This window comes from Dasypus novemcinctus, chromosome 25, assembly GCF_030445035.2.
Source record: "Dasypus novemcinctus isolate mDasNov1 chromosome 25, mDasNov1.1.hap2, whole genome shotgun sequence".
Lineage (NCBI taxonomy): Eukaryota > Metazoa > Chordata > Mammalia > Cingulata > Dasypodidae > Dasypus > Dasypus novemcinctus.
In genome coordinates, this window is record NC_080697.1 from 8,128,703 (window position 1) to 8,143,442 (window position 14,740).

The 14,740-nt window shown below is 44.2% G+C and overlaps 1 protein-coding gene across 1 annotated transcript; it reads right to left on the reverse strand.

The window, feature by feature from the left end:
• Positions 1–1,378: 1,378 nt before the first annotated feature.
• LOC101443652 (F-actin-capping protein subunit alpha-1-like) lies at positions 1,379–2,840 on the reverse strand. Its single transcript, XM_012525398.3, is given in 1 exon segment — positions 1,379–2,840. A coding segment is annotated over 1 exon segment (861 nt). The 5' UTR covers positions 2,836–2,840; the 3' UTR covers positions 1,379–1,974.
• Positions 2,841–14,740: the final 11,900 nt, after the last annotated feature.

The following is a 14,740-nucleotide window of genomic DNA, read 5'->3' on the forward strand; positions in this document are numbered from 1 at the left end:
CAGTCTCCCAGGTACAGTGGTGGGGACCGGGAGGGAGTGAGGGTTCAACAGTGAGCCCCTGATACTAATGACTATGCTTGTGAGCTGATAAACCCAAAATAATAACAAGGCCTAGAGCAACTTTGTGCCTGGGAATTTCCTTCTGTCAGCCTTCATGTTACTCAAATGTGGCCAGTCTCGAAGCCAAACTCAGCATGTAAATGCAATGCCTTCCCCCCAGCGTGGGACATGACACCCGGGGATGAGCCTCCCTGGCAACGAGGGACCACTATCAACTACCAACTGATGATGCAACTGGAAAATGACCTTATACGGAAGGTTCAATGCGGATCAGCAGAATATCCATGTCTACATAAAATACCATGACTTTAAAATGCTGTTTGACCTAAAGTAAGGGGGAAATGGAAAGGAGAAATGAGTTTATATGGCTACGAGTTTCTAAAAAAGAGTCTGGAGGCTGGCAGAAGGTTTGCCCTCATGCACAACTGAGCAGAGTCAGAGAGACAGATAAAGCAGATACAACCCCCAGATATTGGTTCCTTTGAGGGCTAAAGAGACCCATGGGAGTTATGGTCATGGCCGATGGGGTTAACTACCAGGGCAGATGGCCCCTCTTTGGAAATGGTGTTTATGTGTGATGAATCTGGACTCAGATGGGATCTCCCTTCATAAGACTTTCATGCTAATGTGCTGGAGGTGCAGTTAATGTTGGGGTTTAAGATATATTTAGGGGATTTGAATCTCTGGACTGACAATGTGATAGCCAGGTCCTGAGCCTCAACAGACTCCAGCACCTACAATCTGATCTATTGGACTTACCACACTCAGCTAAGATGGAGTTGAAGAAGGACAACCACCACACCATGGAGCCTAGAGTGATTACAACTGAAAATGGGAGGATTGCATCCAGCATCCAGGTGGAATCTGAGCCTCCTCTTGATATAAAGGTGCAATGGACACAACCAATCCAGTGTCCACATAGAAGAGGTGGCATTGGATTGGGAAAAGTGGACATAATGGACAAAGGGTATGGGGAAAGGCAGGAAGAGATGAGAGGTGGAGGCGTCTTCGGGACATGGAGCTGCCCTGGATGGTGCTTCAGAGGTAATCACCAGACATTGTAAATCCTCACAGGGCCTACATGATGGAATAGAGGAGAGTATGGGCCATGATGTGAACCAATGTATATGAGGTGCAGAGGTGCCCAAAGATGTACTTACCAAATCCAATGGATGTGTCAGGATGATGGGAACGAGTGTTGTTGGGGGGGGGAGAGGGGGGGTGGGGGGGTGGGGTTGAATGGGACCTCACATATATATTTTTAATGTAATATTATTACAAAGTCAATAAAAAAAAAAAAAATAAATAAATAAAAACAACTTCCCCAGAGAAGCTGGTAATGGAATTTCCAGAAAACTTCCTTTGCACCCGAAAAAGAACCTGAAAGTCCCAATCCAAAATTTTGAAAACTACAGTTATGAGATGCTCTAAGTGATAATCAAAGCAGTTGGATGAATGTGTCTTCCATTTAGCTATAGTCTGTAAGACAGCCTCTTTAGCTGTTGGTGAATCAGTAAAAACAATGAAGTACCAGAAGTGCTTTGCAGGATGGGTTAAAAAGTATTGAACATATTACCTGTCTGTATCAGTAACAGGGCTTCATGGCTGGGGAAATTTCTAAACAGTAAAATGATTCCTGAATAGAGCTCTCTCCAACATTAAATGTGGCAGAAAAAAAAAAAAAAAAAGATTTACAAGTAAATATAGCGGAACAGAAAATTACAAGGCAAAGAACACAAATGAATGAAAACAATGCTAGAGGTTCAGCAGTATTCCATGAGGCTAGAAAACCGGTTGACTTTGAAAACCCTAGCAAAATATCACTCTTGTGTATAAACCACCTATTTATCATATGACCATATGTTGAATGAATCCTTTTCTCCCCCTCGTACTGAAGAATTCTACATTCAGCCTTTAAGCATTCTGCATCTCTTTGCCAATCTTGTAGCTGAGTATCTTGTTCCAGTCGATTTTGGTGCGGGTAACTGGAAGCTGCCGGCGCAAGGCCTTGAATGTGGTGTCTGACATTGTTTGATAGTTTTCACTAATTGCTGTCTGATACTCATTTTCTGCATGCTCTATGATTTTAATAAACTCCTTGGCAGTTTGGACTTCATTCGAAACAGATATTGAATCCTGTACATCTTTATGACTAACCAACTGAACATTGCCATCTTCATAATAGTGAACCTGAATCTTAAGCACTCCAACCACCTGGGCTGTAGGTGGTGTAATGGTGAACTTTCACTCTGATCTCCAACGACCATTCCAGAAGTTTTTAGGCTGAAACTGGTGGCTTTCAATACATGCGATAATTGTCTGTTGCCCATCTATAGTTTTAGAGTAAACAGTACAGAAGCCATTGGAATAATGATCTTTCACATAGGCCCTTAAAGCACTGTCACAGGATTCTCTCCAAGACTTCAGTCCTCCATCTACTTCCTCTGGCTGGGGGTCACTTGCTTCTTTCCATAAGTGATCAAACATAAAGGAAATTTTGTTTCTTGGATCTAAAAATCTGCTATTACCCAGGTCACCATGTTCTGTAATTAAGACCTGATCATCATATCCTTCTATCTTCACAGGTGTGAATTGATCCATGTTATATTGGGCAAATGCATGTGCTGCCCCTTCCCTGAGAAGATTGTCATTATTAAGTAGTAGCCAGACATCACTAAACACTTCATTAAATTCCCCTGGGGGTGCATGAGTGATGAATTTGGCAGCTATGCGCACCTTCTCCTCATCCGACACCCGATCCTCAAAGTCGGCCATCTTGGGCTGCCTGTGTCTAGGTTTATTAGAGAAATTGTTCTGTAATTTTCCTTTCTTGTGGTGTCTTTATTTGGCTTTGTTACTAGGGTAATGTTGGCATCATAGAATGAGTTTGGTAATGTTCCTTCTGTTTCGATTTTTTGGAAGAGTTTCAGCAGGATTGGTGTTAGTTCTTTCTGGAATGTTTTGTAGAATTCACCTGTGAAGCCATCTGGCCCTGGGCTCTTCTTAGTTGGGAGGTTTTTGATGACTGATTCTATCTCTTTACTTGTGATTGGTTTGTTGAGACCATCAATTTCTTCTTTCATCAATATAGGCTGTTTATGTATTTCTAGGAATTTGTCCATTTCCTCTGAATTGTCATTTTTGTTGGAATATAGTTTTTCAAAGTATCCTCTTATGATAGTCTTTATTTCTGTGGGGTCAGTGGTGATATCTCCTTTCTCATATCTTATTTTGTGTATTTGCATCTTCTCTCTTTTTTCTTTGTTAGTCCCTAAAGTTTGTCAATTTTATTGATCTTCTCCAAGAACCAGCTCTTGGTTTTGTTTATCTTTTTAAGTGCTTTCTTATTTTCTATTTCATTTATTCCTGCTCTTATCTTAGTTATTTCTTTCTTTCTCCTTCCTGTGGGGTTACTTTGTTGTTTTTTTACTAATTCCTCCAAATGTGCAGTTAGTTTTTCAATTTTTGCTCTTTCTTCTTTTTTGATGTATGAATTTATGGCTACAAATTTTCCTCTCAGTACTGCTTTTGCTGCATCCCAAAAGTTTTGGTATGTTGTGTCATCATTATCATTAGTTTCAAGGTAGTTATTAATTTCTTTTGAGATTTCCTCTTTGACCCACTGTTTTTCTAAGAGTGTGCTGTTTATTTTCCATATCTTGGTGTGAAATCTGGCCTTCTGGCCCTTGCAGTTTTCCAGCTTCACTCCACTGTGGTCAGAGATATTATTTTGTATGATTTCGATCTTTCTGAATTCATTGAGCCTTTCTTTGTGGCGTAGCATATGGTCTATCCTGGAGAATGATCCATGTGCACTTGAGAAAAATGTATATCCTGCTGTATTCGGATGTAATGATCTGTATATGTCTATTAGATCCAGCTCCTCTAATATACTATTCAAAAATTTTGTTTCTTTAGTGATTCTCTTTTGAGATGTTCTGCCCAAAGTTGATAGTGATGTATTAAAATCTCCCACTATAATTGTAGAGGCATCTATTCTTTCACTTAGTTTTTCCAGTGTTTGCCTCACATGTTTGGAGGTGCCCTTGTTAGGAGCATAAATATTTATGATTGTTCATTCTTCTTGAGAGATTGTCACTTTCACTAATATGTAGTACTCTTCTTTGTCTCTCACAATTGTTTCACACTTAAAGTCTATTTTGTCTGATATTAATATAGCTAGCCCTGCCTTTTTTTGGTTATTGTTTGCTTGTAAGATTGTTTTCCAGCCATTCACTTTCAGTCTCCATGTATCCCTGGGTCTCAGATGTGTTTCTTGTAGAGAGCATATAGATGGTTCATATTTCGTTATCCAATGTCCCAGTCTGAATCTTTTGATAGGTGAGTTTAATCCATTGACATTCAGTGTTATTACTTTCAAGGAATTCTTTATGTTAGCCATATTTTGATTGGACTTGTGTTTGTCATATTTTGTTTGTCCTTTTCCTTCTCTTTTTGTCTTTTTTGTTGCTCTTACACTATCCTCCAACTCTGCCTCTCCTGTTTTTTCCTTTCTTCCTGCAGACTCCCTTTAAAATTTCTTGAAGGGCAGGGTTCTTGTTGGCATACTCTTTCAATTTCTGTTTATCTGTGAATACTTTGAACTCTCCATCATTTTGATTTCTAGTTTAGCTGGGTAGAGTATTCTTGGTTGGAAATTTTTTTCTTTTAGTACCTTGACTATATCATACCACTGCCTTCTTTCCTCCATGGTTTCAGATGAGAAATCAGCACTTATTGTTATGGGGCCTCCCTTGTATGTGATGGTTTTCTTTTCTCTTGCTTTTAGAATTTTCTCTTTGTCTTGAGCATTGGATAATTTGACAAGTATATGTCTTGGGGTGGGCCTGTTGGGGTTTATGATGTTTGGGGTGCATTGTGCTTCCTGGACATGTACATCCATATCTCTCAGTCGATTTGGGATGTTTTCAGCCATTATTTCCTGCAACACCCCTTCTGTCCCCTTTCCCTTCTCTTCTCTTTCTGGGATGCCTATAATATGTATGTTTGTGCATTTTGCATTGTCATTCATGTCCCTTTTCCTAGCTGTATTTTTTTCTATCTTTTTATAGATCACTTCTACTATCTGTTTGATTTCAGATGTACTGTCTTCCACATCACTAATTCTCTCCTCTACCTCTTCCAATCTGCTGCTATTTGCTGTGAGTGTATTTTTGTTTTCTTGAACTGTGGTGTTCATTCCCATCATATCTGTTATCTTTCTGCATATGTCTGCAATTTCCTCTCCAAGTGTTTTCTTCATATTGTTAATCTCTTCCTTTACTTCATTAAGTTGGTCTCTAATATATGTTTTGAGATCTCTAATGACTTGTCCAATGTTCTGCTCCTCTTTTTGGTTTTTAGTTTGTTCATTGGATTCAGCCATGTTTTCCTGTTTATTGGTTTGGTTTGTAGTTTTTTGTTGCTGTCTGGTCATCATTTTATCTTGACGGGTTTAATCAGTTCCTTAGCTTTTTTGTCTAGTCTTGGGGATTAATTAGTTGTTGTTCTTGCGTAAGTGTTATGTCTTCTCTTTTTCACTTGGTTCTTCTTACTCTAATTTCTTGTTGCTGGCTAAGTTCACTTTGAAGGAAAATATTAGGGCCAGGGAAAGGAAATTGCGTAAGAATAGAAAATGCGTAAAGTAGTATCGGTAATAAATGTTAACAGATAAACAATGTGAGATCTTGCGGAATGGATATTAGACTCATATAAGTTGTGTAGAGTTATAGCAGTAAGTAGAGTACCTATATTGAGATAGTCAACTGAATGTGGGGAGGAATATAGTATGAATTAAAAAGCCAGTGTTTTCATGAGAGAGGGAAAGAGAAAGGAAAGACAATAATATCAAGAGCAGATAAAAGACAGAAAACAGAACAAAGGTATTAGAAATTAAAATTTAGACAATTTGGGTACCAAAGATAGGGAGGTGGAATGTAAGAGAGACAGTAGATGATGGAGGATAGCAAGATGTGGGGAGAGGGGATAGTGTAGGTGGACAAAATCAGTTCACACAGAAACAAGTAGATGGAGGATGAGGAACCACAGCAAATGTGAAGCGCTCCCTGCAGTACCTATTGTATAAATAAATAAAATAAAATAAGAAGAAAAAGACAGAAAAGAAAAAAAAAAGAGATGAAAAAGGGGGGGTAAGCAAAGAAAAGGGAGGGAAACAATTAAGAAAAAGAAAAGAAGAAAAAAAACCTAAAAAAAATGAAAAAGGACCTTGGGGGATATACAATGGGAGAAAAGACCAGGAGATAATGCAAGATTAGCAACCAAGACAATAAAAAAAAAAAAAAAGAAAAAAGAGAAAAAGAAAAAAAACCCCCACAATCGCTGAGTGCTAGCACAATCAAGGACTTCAGATGGACCACAGGGCATGGTGGATTCAAGGATGGAAAGTCTGTGATATTGCAGATTCAAGAAGTGTGATTCTCTGGAGTGTGGGCCACCAGGGTTTAGGGGACACAGACCTGGGTAGCACGCATCCGGTTAACAGGGAGCCTGGGAGCACCACAGCGCAAATGCAGCCTTCAGGGATCCCCGCAGCTGGACGCCCGTCCTATGGGGTGGGGTCACAGCTGCAAAGTCTGACCTCTGTGTCAGAAACCCAAAATTCCACCTCTCACAAGAGCTTATACTGTCACTGTCTCACCAAATCGACTTCAGGACACTTCCCACCCTGCAAGCCCTTGAAACAGCCTGCTGGGGGTGCCGGTGCACTACAAACAATTCAGGAACCACTGCAGATGGGCCACCAGCCCTAGGGGGAGGGACTCCAGTCGGAAGCTCTGACCTCCCTGACAAAAATTCAAAATTCCATGTCTCACAAGAATCTCCTCCGTCACTGTGTCACCAAATTGACTTCGAGACACCTCCTGCCCTGCAAGCCCCTGAAAAGCCCTGCTGGGGGTGCCGCTGTACTACAAGCAGTTCAGGGACCACCACAGATGGGCCGCTAGCCCTAGGGGGAGGGGCTCTAGCCGGAATCTCTGATCTGTGTCAGAAACCCAAAATTCCACATCTCGCAAGAATCTCCTCCGTCACTGTCTCACCAAATCAACTTCCAGACACCTCCCACCCTGCAAGGCCCCGAATAGCCAGCTCAGGGCTTGGGAACTCCCCAGTGCAGCAATGCCTCCAGGATTGCCGCCACCGGGCCACCAGGCCCAGGGGGAAGCATCCCGTGCACAGCCCTGATCTCCGTGAAAGAGACCCAAAATTCTTCATTTTACAAGAATCTTCTCTGTCACCGTCCCACTAAATTGACATCCAGACACCTCCTGCCCTGCAAACACCTGAAACAGCCTGGTCCAGCAGGATTCCAACCCTACTCAGCTGCTTCTTTGCAGGAGAGATTATAAGGTGCACTCACTCAGATGCCATCTTGCCCCCCCCTCGCCCTAAAATTATATTTTTCAAGGTCATGGATGTCCTGTGTCTTGCCAGAGCCAAAGCCAGTGGTGGAAGATATATCGTCCTCTTCCAACTCTGACTCTCAGTAGTAGCTGATGCAGCAGATCCCTCCCTTCTCCAGGCTTCTGTGATGACAGATTTCCTTGGTTCTCCCCCTACCTCGCTGGCCTCTGTTCTTTGCTACTACTCCTTGCCTAACTCTTTTCCTTCCATATCCTGTCTACTGTCATCCAGTTCTGTGACTTTAAATAATATCTGTAAGGTAAAGCAACCAAATCTTTAGCTCCAGCTCTGACCTCTGACTCATACAAAACTTCACATCTGGCTTCTTCACTTAGATGTCTAACAAGACATCGTAAACTTAATGAGTTTCAATCGGAGATCTTGATCCACTCCTTCTTTCCTGTACTGCTCATCTTTATCTTCATCAAAACAAATGGCCCCACCAGCTACTCAGTTGATCAGGTTCTGTATCTGGATTCATCCATGGTTCTTCTCTTTCTTTCCTACTCCATATTACAGCCATCAGTAATCAAATATGTCTATCAAATTTCGTAAATTCTTACCATCTCCACAGCCATAACTCTTTTTAAAGGTGCCAAATTCCTTAACTAGGTTACTGTACCAGCAGACTCGTTGAGCTTCCATTGTACCCTCCCATGGTAAATTCTCCATCCACAATCTTTTTAAAATATCTTTTTTTTCATAAAATTCTCCTGCCTTACACTTTCCAAAGGATTCCTTTTACAGTGTGAATAAAAATCTAAATCCCTTAATTTTGTCTCTGAAAATTCCTTTACATTGCACACAATAGGAGCTGGTAACCGTTTCCTGTCCTTGGGTGTAGACTCTGCAGGTCCCATGGCTTCCTCCTTACCCTTGGTTCAAGTCACTCCAGTTATCCTCAAGTCTTAATTCAGAAATGAGGATGCCTGAGCCTGTGCAACAATGAAAACCCTGAACAGGACTTAATGCTCACTCCTCTCTCATTCTCTCTTTTAAGACTTGCTTCAAGTCTACGACCTGCATGGCGAAAGTGAGACTTTGTCTTTCTCAAGTTCTCTACCTTGTACTTTTCTTCTTTTCCACCGTTCCATCTTAACAGCTTCAGAACCTCTTTCGGAGGGGCAGTGTATAGGGAGGAGTGGTGAGGCAAAAGAAAATTGTGAGCTTTCAGGTTTCAAGATGTTTCTTTCTCACTTTCTCACAAGAGAAAGCATTCTCAGCAAGTTTTTGTGAACTTTTTGGAGGTCACTTTACTGACCATCTCTCTGAAGCTTCTTTACTTGGCAATTGCATCTGTTTCCGTCAATGGTGACTCCTTCCTCAGCCCATACAAATGTCAACATTCACCTCCAGCTTCTTGCTGCTGGAGTCCCTTCATCCCTCTACTGGGCCTGAAGGGGCAGACTCAAGATAGTTCCTTTCCATTTTTCTCTCCTATATGGTCCACTTTTAGTCATGGGAAACACTGATGTTCCCCAGGAAAACAGCACATTTCCAGCCCATCTCAAGTCTGGCCACTTCTCTTCCTTCCCACTACTCACGTCCTCACCCAAGGCAACGTAAACTCATCTGGATCTCCATCAGGTGTCATTGCTGGGGACCTCACACCCACTCTTGCCTGCCCTCCCTAGCCCATCACCCACCCTGCAGCCACTTCAGGTATGTCAGAGAAGGGGGCGTGTGGCATGCTGGGTAGGCTGGGCTGGGGATGAGAGGCAGAGTCATGTGGTTGGGTGGCAGTCTTGGAGGAGCTTGCTTCTCCCAGAGAAGTCACATGCTGCTCTATTCCTGAATGCTGGTTCGGCAAAGGGGCTTCAATAAGTACAAAGAGCCAGGCAGGGCTCATCACCCTCAGGCACTGATTCTGTTCCAGAATGAATGGAGAGCCAGCCTCTCACCAGAAAACTCTAGCTCTGCGGGAACCTACTGAGCATTGGGACTGAGAGGCAGCGGGCATTTTCCCTGGTCAAGCACAAGGCAGTGTAGATTGCATGATTCTGGCTAGCATCAAGCCAAAGGTACATACAAATTTTGGTAAAATTTCTCGTGGATGGCTCCATCCATACACTGGCACAGAAGTCCTTGCTTTTCAGATGTTATTTACGAGCCATGCTGCAGAGCAGCAGCCCTCATTTGTAATCGTGCATCAGAATCGCATGCTGAAATTGTTTAAAAAAATTTCTGGGTCCAACATCAGAAGCTCCAGTTTTGAGAATCCTGCATGGGTTTGGACATGTGCATGTTTAACCAGCTTCCCAAGTGATTCTGATGATGATGGTCTTCAGCCCACACTGGGAGACACATCGGTGCAGCAGAAAGCACTGGCTAAGTGTCCGTGCAAATTCTGGCCTCTTGACCGCCCCCCCGTGTGTCCCCTGGCAGTGATATAACCAGGATTTCCTCAAAAGGACCTCTATGAAGCAGGGAATTAAGTGTTATTTTCAAAATGAAAATGTCAGAATCTTAAGCTCCCCAGGCCACTCACACTTTTGACCAACTGCCTACAAATTCAGGTTAGAGAATTCACTGGAATGACTCATGAAATCCAGGAAAGCATTGATTTAAAATTATAATTTTATTAGAGCAAAATGGTTTTATTATAGCAGGGGACGTTTGGTTGTTCTCGGATTCCTGCCACCCTGGGAATCATAGAGCCCTTGCCGTTGGGCTTTTCTGGGTTGTTCTGAACTTGGGAGACAGACCAAACATATTTTGGGGTCGAATAGCTTTCTGAAGCTGCCAAGCCGAAGATTGCTCCTCTTGGAGAAGGGGCAAAAACCCTCTTCATCCTATTCTTACAGAGGTTTAGAAAGCAGTCCTGGTTTTATGCCTTCACTATCCAGGGGTTTCCTGGTTAGACCAGCCATTAAAGACCATCAAGCGAGAACAGATCAGTTGTTCTAGCTGTCAGGTCTTGGGGCCCTGAGCCAATCACTTCCTCACTAGCAAAGGCATTTTTGATTTTACAGTTTTTAAGTATTCCCAAGCATTTTAACACAAACCTGCAATGAGAAATTCAGTAGTAGGAGGTAGGAATGTGAATTGTGGGCAAAGGTTATGGATGTCCCGATCTGTGACCCCCTCTGGAGAAGGGAACCCCGATGGCACCTGCTTTGGCCTTGCCAGCCACTGCCATCCACCCTGGCCCTTTACCGGGTAGCCGGGTATGGCTGATGGGAAGGGGGTCCAGGCGTGGACCTGCGGGGAGGCGCAGGCCCCCTGCTCTCCGTCTTTGCCGCTGACACCCAAGGTAGAGGGTGGGAGAAGACAATGGCTGCCAGGTCCCAGGGCAAAGCTGATGGCTGCTACAAAGCCTCGAAAAGCCAGATCCACAGCCCTGGAGCTCTGCTGGGGAACCCCTGCCTTGGCAGGGCCCTGCTTTGGGCCCCTGCCCTGTGCCCGCAACCTCCTAACAAGCCTGGGCAGGTGGCACAGATGCAAAGAGAGTCTGTGCCCAGGGCCCCCCTCCTGGGATAACATCTTGTGCGGGCTCGTAAGCAAACCTTTTTAAAATGGAGCACCAGAAGCAGGCCTCAGACAGGCTGTCGGCCGTGGTTTCACTCCCCAGTAACCTCCCGGAGGGCAGCGCCAAAATACGCTGCCGGATGTTTTTCTTCGTTCTTGGCTAAATTGCAAGAAGTGAATTTCAAGAGCAAGCCATGCTGATAGGGCCAGTGATTTATTAAGGTAAGGAGGGAAGAGAAAATAACAGATCCTTGGTCCCAGAGTGAGGAAGGGGCTGAAGAGTGATAAAGAGGGCTGATTTACAGATTACAATCCCCCATGATAGATGATAAATGCCCAGGTTTTACTTGTGTGACCATCATGGCAGGGGAAAAACAGCGAGAACAGGGTGCAGAGGGCAGGAACAGGGCAGGAGCAAGCCCAGGGACTTTCCCGGTTGCTTTCCTGCTGCTTGCCTTTTAAACCATTAACTGTTCTGCCCCTTTGCTAAGGGCAGGGGGCAGTCCCAGCTGTTTCCTGCTTTGGTTGATTACCCCACCCATCAGTTCCCCTGTAGGGCCCAATGATAAGGGACTGGAGACTGTGGGGCTTCTCCTGGCTTCTGGAGGACATCTCATCCAGAATGGAAGTTTTTGTGAGGTTCTTCCAGCAGCCATCTTGGGGGTACCGTAGGACACGTATTAATGGCGGCAGTTGTTCTACCAGGTTCCAGATCCATCTACTGATTCCCTATCTAACTTGCTTCAGTAGGGTGATTATGTTGAGACCCAGTGGCATCCCTTTCCTGTCCTTTCTGTAAATCCTTGTCACCTTTAGGGCCTGCTGGTTTGTAGGGAGGACTGGTGAGTGCCCTCACTGTGTGACTGGATGCTTGCCAAGGAAAATGGGCATAGTCAGGAGAATCCATCTCCTGCTGTGGGTAGGGGCAAGGTGAGCTCCCTAACTAGGCCATGGGCTCTCTGGTTCTGGGCTATGGCCCTATGAGGCAGGCTACGAGTGTCTTCAGGGGCTTGCCTGAAGGATTTAGGGGTGGAAGACTCCCCAAAGCTCTGTCTCCCCTGGGTTCAGTGAAACCCCGAAGACACTACCCAAGACACAGACTAGACCAGAGAAAGAGGGAAGAAGAGCAGAAGTTGTGAGACGTGAGAGGAAGGCAGGTGTGAGGATGGGGAAGAATGAGAGCACTGAGGATGGGTCAACAGGGACAGGAGGAGGAAGGACGGACGGATGCAGGGAGATTCTGCCTCAGAGCCCTTATTCTGAAACCTGGTGCATCCCTGCCACTAGGTACTGGAGTCCATCCATGTCATAGGATGTAGGGTGGAAAGTGCCCATTTGCCAAGTGAGGGGTCTCTGGGGCAATGAAGGGTGAATTGAAGGTCAAAAGAGGGTCAATTTGTGGCAGTTTTGCCTGTTTGTGGGTCTTCAGTTACTGGGGGCTGCCTAAGAATGAACAGAATGTACTGTAAATTCTAGAATCCTTGGGTGTGGTCATGAAGGTGAAATGTGCTGAGAAGGGACCCCCACCTAGCAGGGGTTATAGCTCAGGGGGTAGAGCACTTGACTGTCTGTCAAGAGGTTCTTGGTTCAAATCCAGGTGCCTCCTGCTGGCTTTTTGTGTTTTTTTTTTTTTTGACCTCGTATTTTACAAACTAGAAATGTCCTTAACTACTATTCTTTCTCAGACTGTTGATTGTTTTTTCATCTGAGTTTCATCGTGGCATATAGAGATCTAGTAGATTGAACTATTACCCCCAATTCTTCACCCTGTACTGTAAACACGCATTTTGCCAAGTGACTTTTCAGTTTCTTCCTAGAGGTGGGTGTCCTTTCCACCAATTTACTCTGAACTTGACCGTATCTATCAGTTTGGACAAAATGGGAGATGAAGACCACACAGCAATTTAAACAGGGGGCATTTACTATAAAGAATTATTAAGTTATGAAAGGAGAGTAACTATAAAGATGTAAGGAAAATTCTACAGGATGCCCTGGTGAGGGAGAGTACCTAAGCAAGTACAAATTTAGGCAGGCAATCCCTCCCCAAGGTTGGGGTTCATATCTCACTGAAGAAGGTGTTATTGCAGCCCACTCACTGAATTGTCCCAACCAGAGCTGGTCACAGTCCCCAGAGGGAAGCAGCTCTCTGGGGTGGAGATGAACCCCTTGTAAGTGTGACACCTGGAGCAGGCAGTGCCCACATGTGGTGGGGTGGGCATGGGAAACCGACCTCTGGACCAGAAGCAAGCGGATACCAGTAGGCTGCACATAGAGGGTGAGGGACACAGCTGTAGGTGTGAGACTTGGAGCACCCCCAATGTCCACATTTGGGGTGGGGATGTGGACAGGAAGTTGGTCAGCAGCCTGGCCATGTCTTTGAGGTTGCCTGGGGACTCCATTCTCTAGCCTCCCACATGGGGTACACATATTTGCACCACTGATCAACAGTGCAGCAGGAGCCAGTTAAAAAAGCAAAAATATGCAGTAAGAACTAGGAATTGAAGACCCCTTTCTCCTGCGGTATTTCCCCAGCACTGTTTACTGACAAGGGTTCGTATGTTAATATTTTGCTCACTGTAAATTAGAAATCTTTAAGGAATTCACTCCATTACCACAGTGCAGGTATGGAAGGGTGAATTTGAAGCTGGGTTAACTAAGTGAATAACCCAATAACTGGCACACCATGACTTGCTTTGGTCAATGGGACCTTAGTAGATGTGATGCAAGCAGGCCCTGGAAATCAGCCTGCAAGGTTGTGCTTGCCCTCATGTACTTCCACTATTTGCATGAGATGCGCTCTTCCAGTCAAAGGCTGCCCTTGCAGCCTGTGGCCCAGAAAGAATACCCATGGTCCACCAGTGGGCCAAACTCACATGAGGAGGCAAGGTTAGCCAGACCTGCACCTTGAAGCAGAGTCACAGAGCCAATCCCAGCCTAGGCTGGCTCTTGTCTCTCAATTTGCAGAACCATGAACATTAGACTAAATGGTGATTGTTGTGTGCCACAGACTTTTGGGGCAGCATGATATGCAATATCACTGCAAGAAAAACATGGAAATACAAAAATTGATATGGAGAAGGGGCACCTGCTGTAAGGAAAGCCTGAGATAGATGGCAATATCTTCCTGATGAAGTGTTGGGTGGGAAGGAATCTGTTCTCGTCAGCAGGGAAGAGAGTGTGGAACAATAGTGGCCCATGATAATATGGAAGGAAGAAGAGATACCTGAGATTATAGAGTTGGGGAAGGATATTTCAAGGTAAAATGTGAAAATGCATGAGCTATTTGTTATAGGCTGCTTGGTGGAAAGGACACCCACCTCTGGGGAAGAAACTGAAAAGACACTTGGCAAAAGGTGTGGTTACAGTATAGGGTGAAGAATTGGGTCTAATTGTTCAATCTACTGTATCTCAATATGCCAGGAGAGAGAATTAGTTGAAAAAATCAACAGTCTGAGGAAGAGTAGTGGTTAAGGACATTTCTAGTTTGTAAAATACTAGGTCAAGGACAAAACCAAAAACCCAGCAGGGGGCACCCAGATTTGAACCAGGAACCTCTTGACATACAGTCAAGTGCTCTACCCTTGAGCTATACCCCCTGCTAGGTAGAAGTTCCTTCTCAGCATATTTCACCTTCATGACCACACCCAAGGATTCTAGAATTTATAGTAAGAATCATATCCTTAGGAAGAATTCCTCCCTGTGGATGAGAACCTATTGCCCATGAAACCTTCTTTGATTAGGGTATTTCAGTAGGGCATGACCCAGGGTTGGTCTTAACCCTCTTACGGGA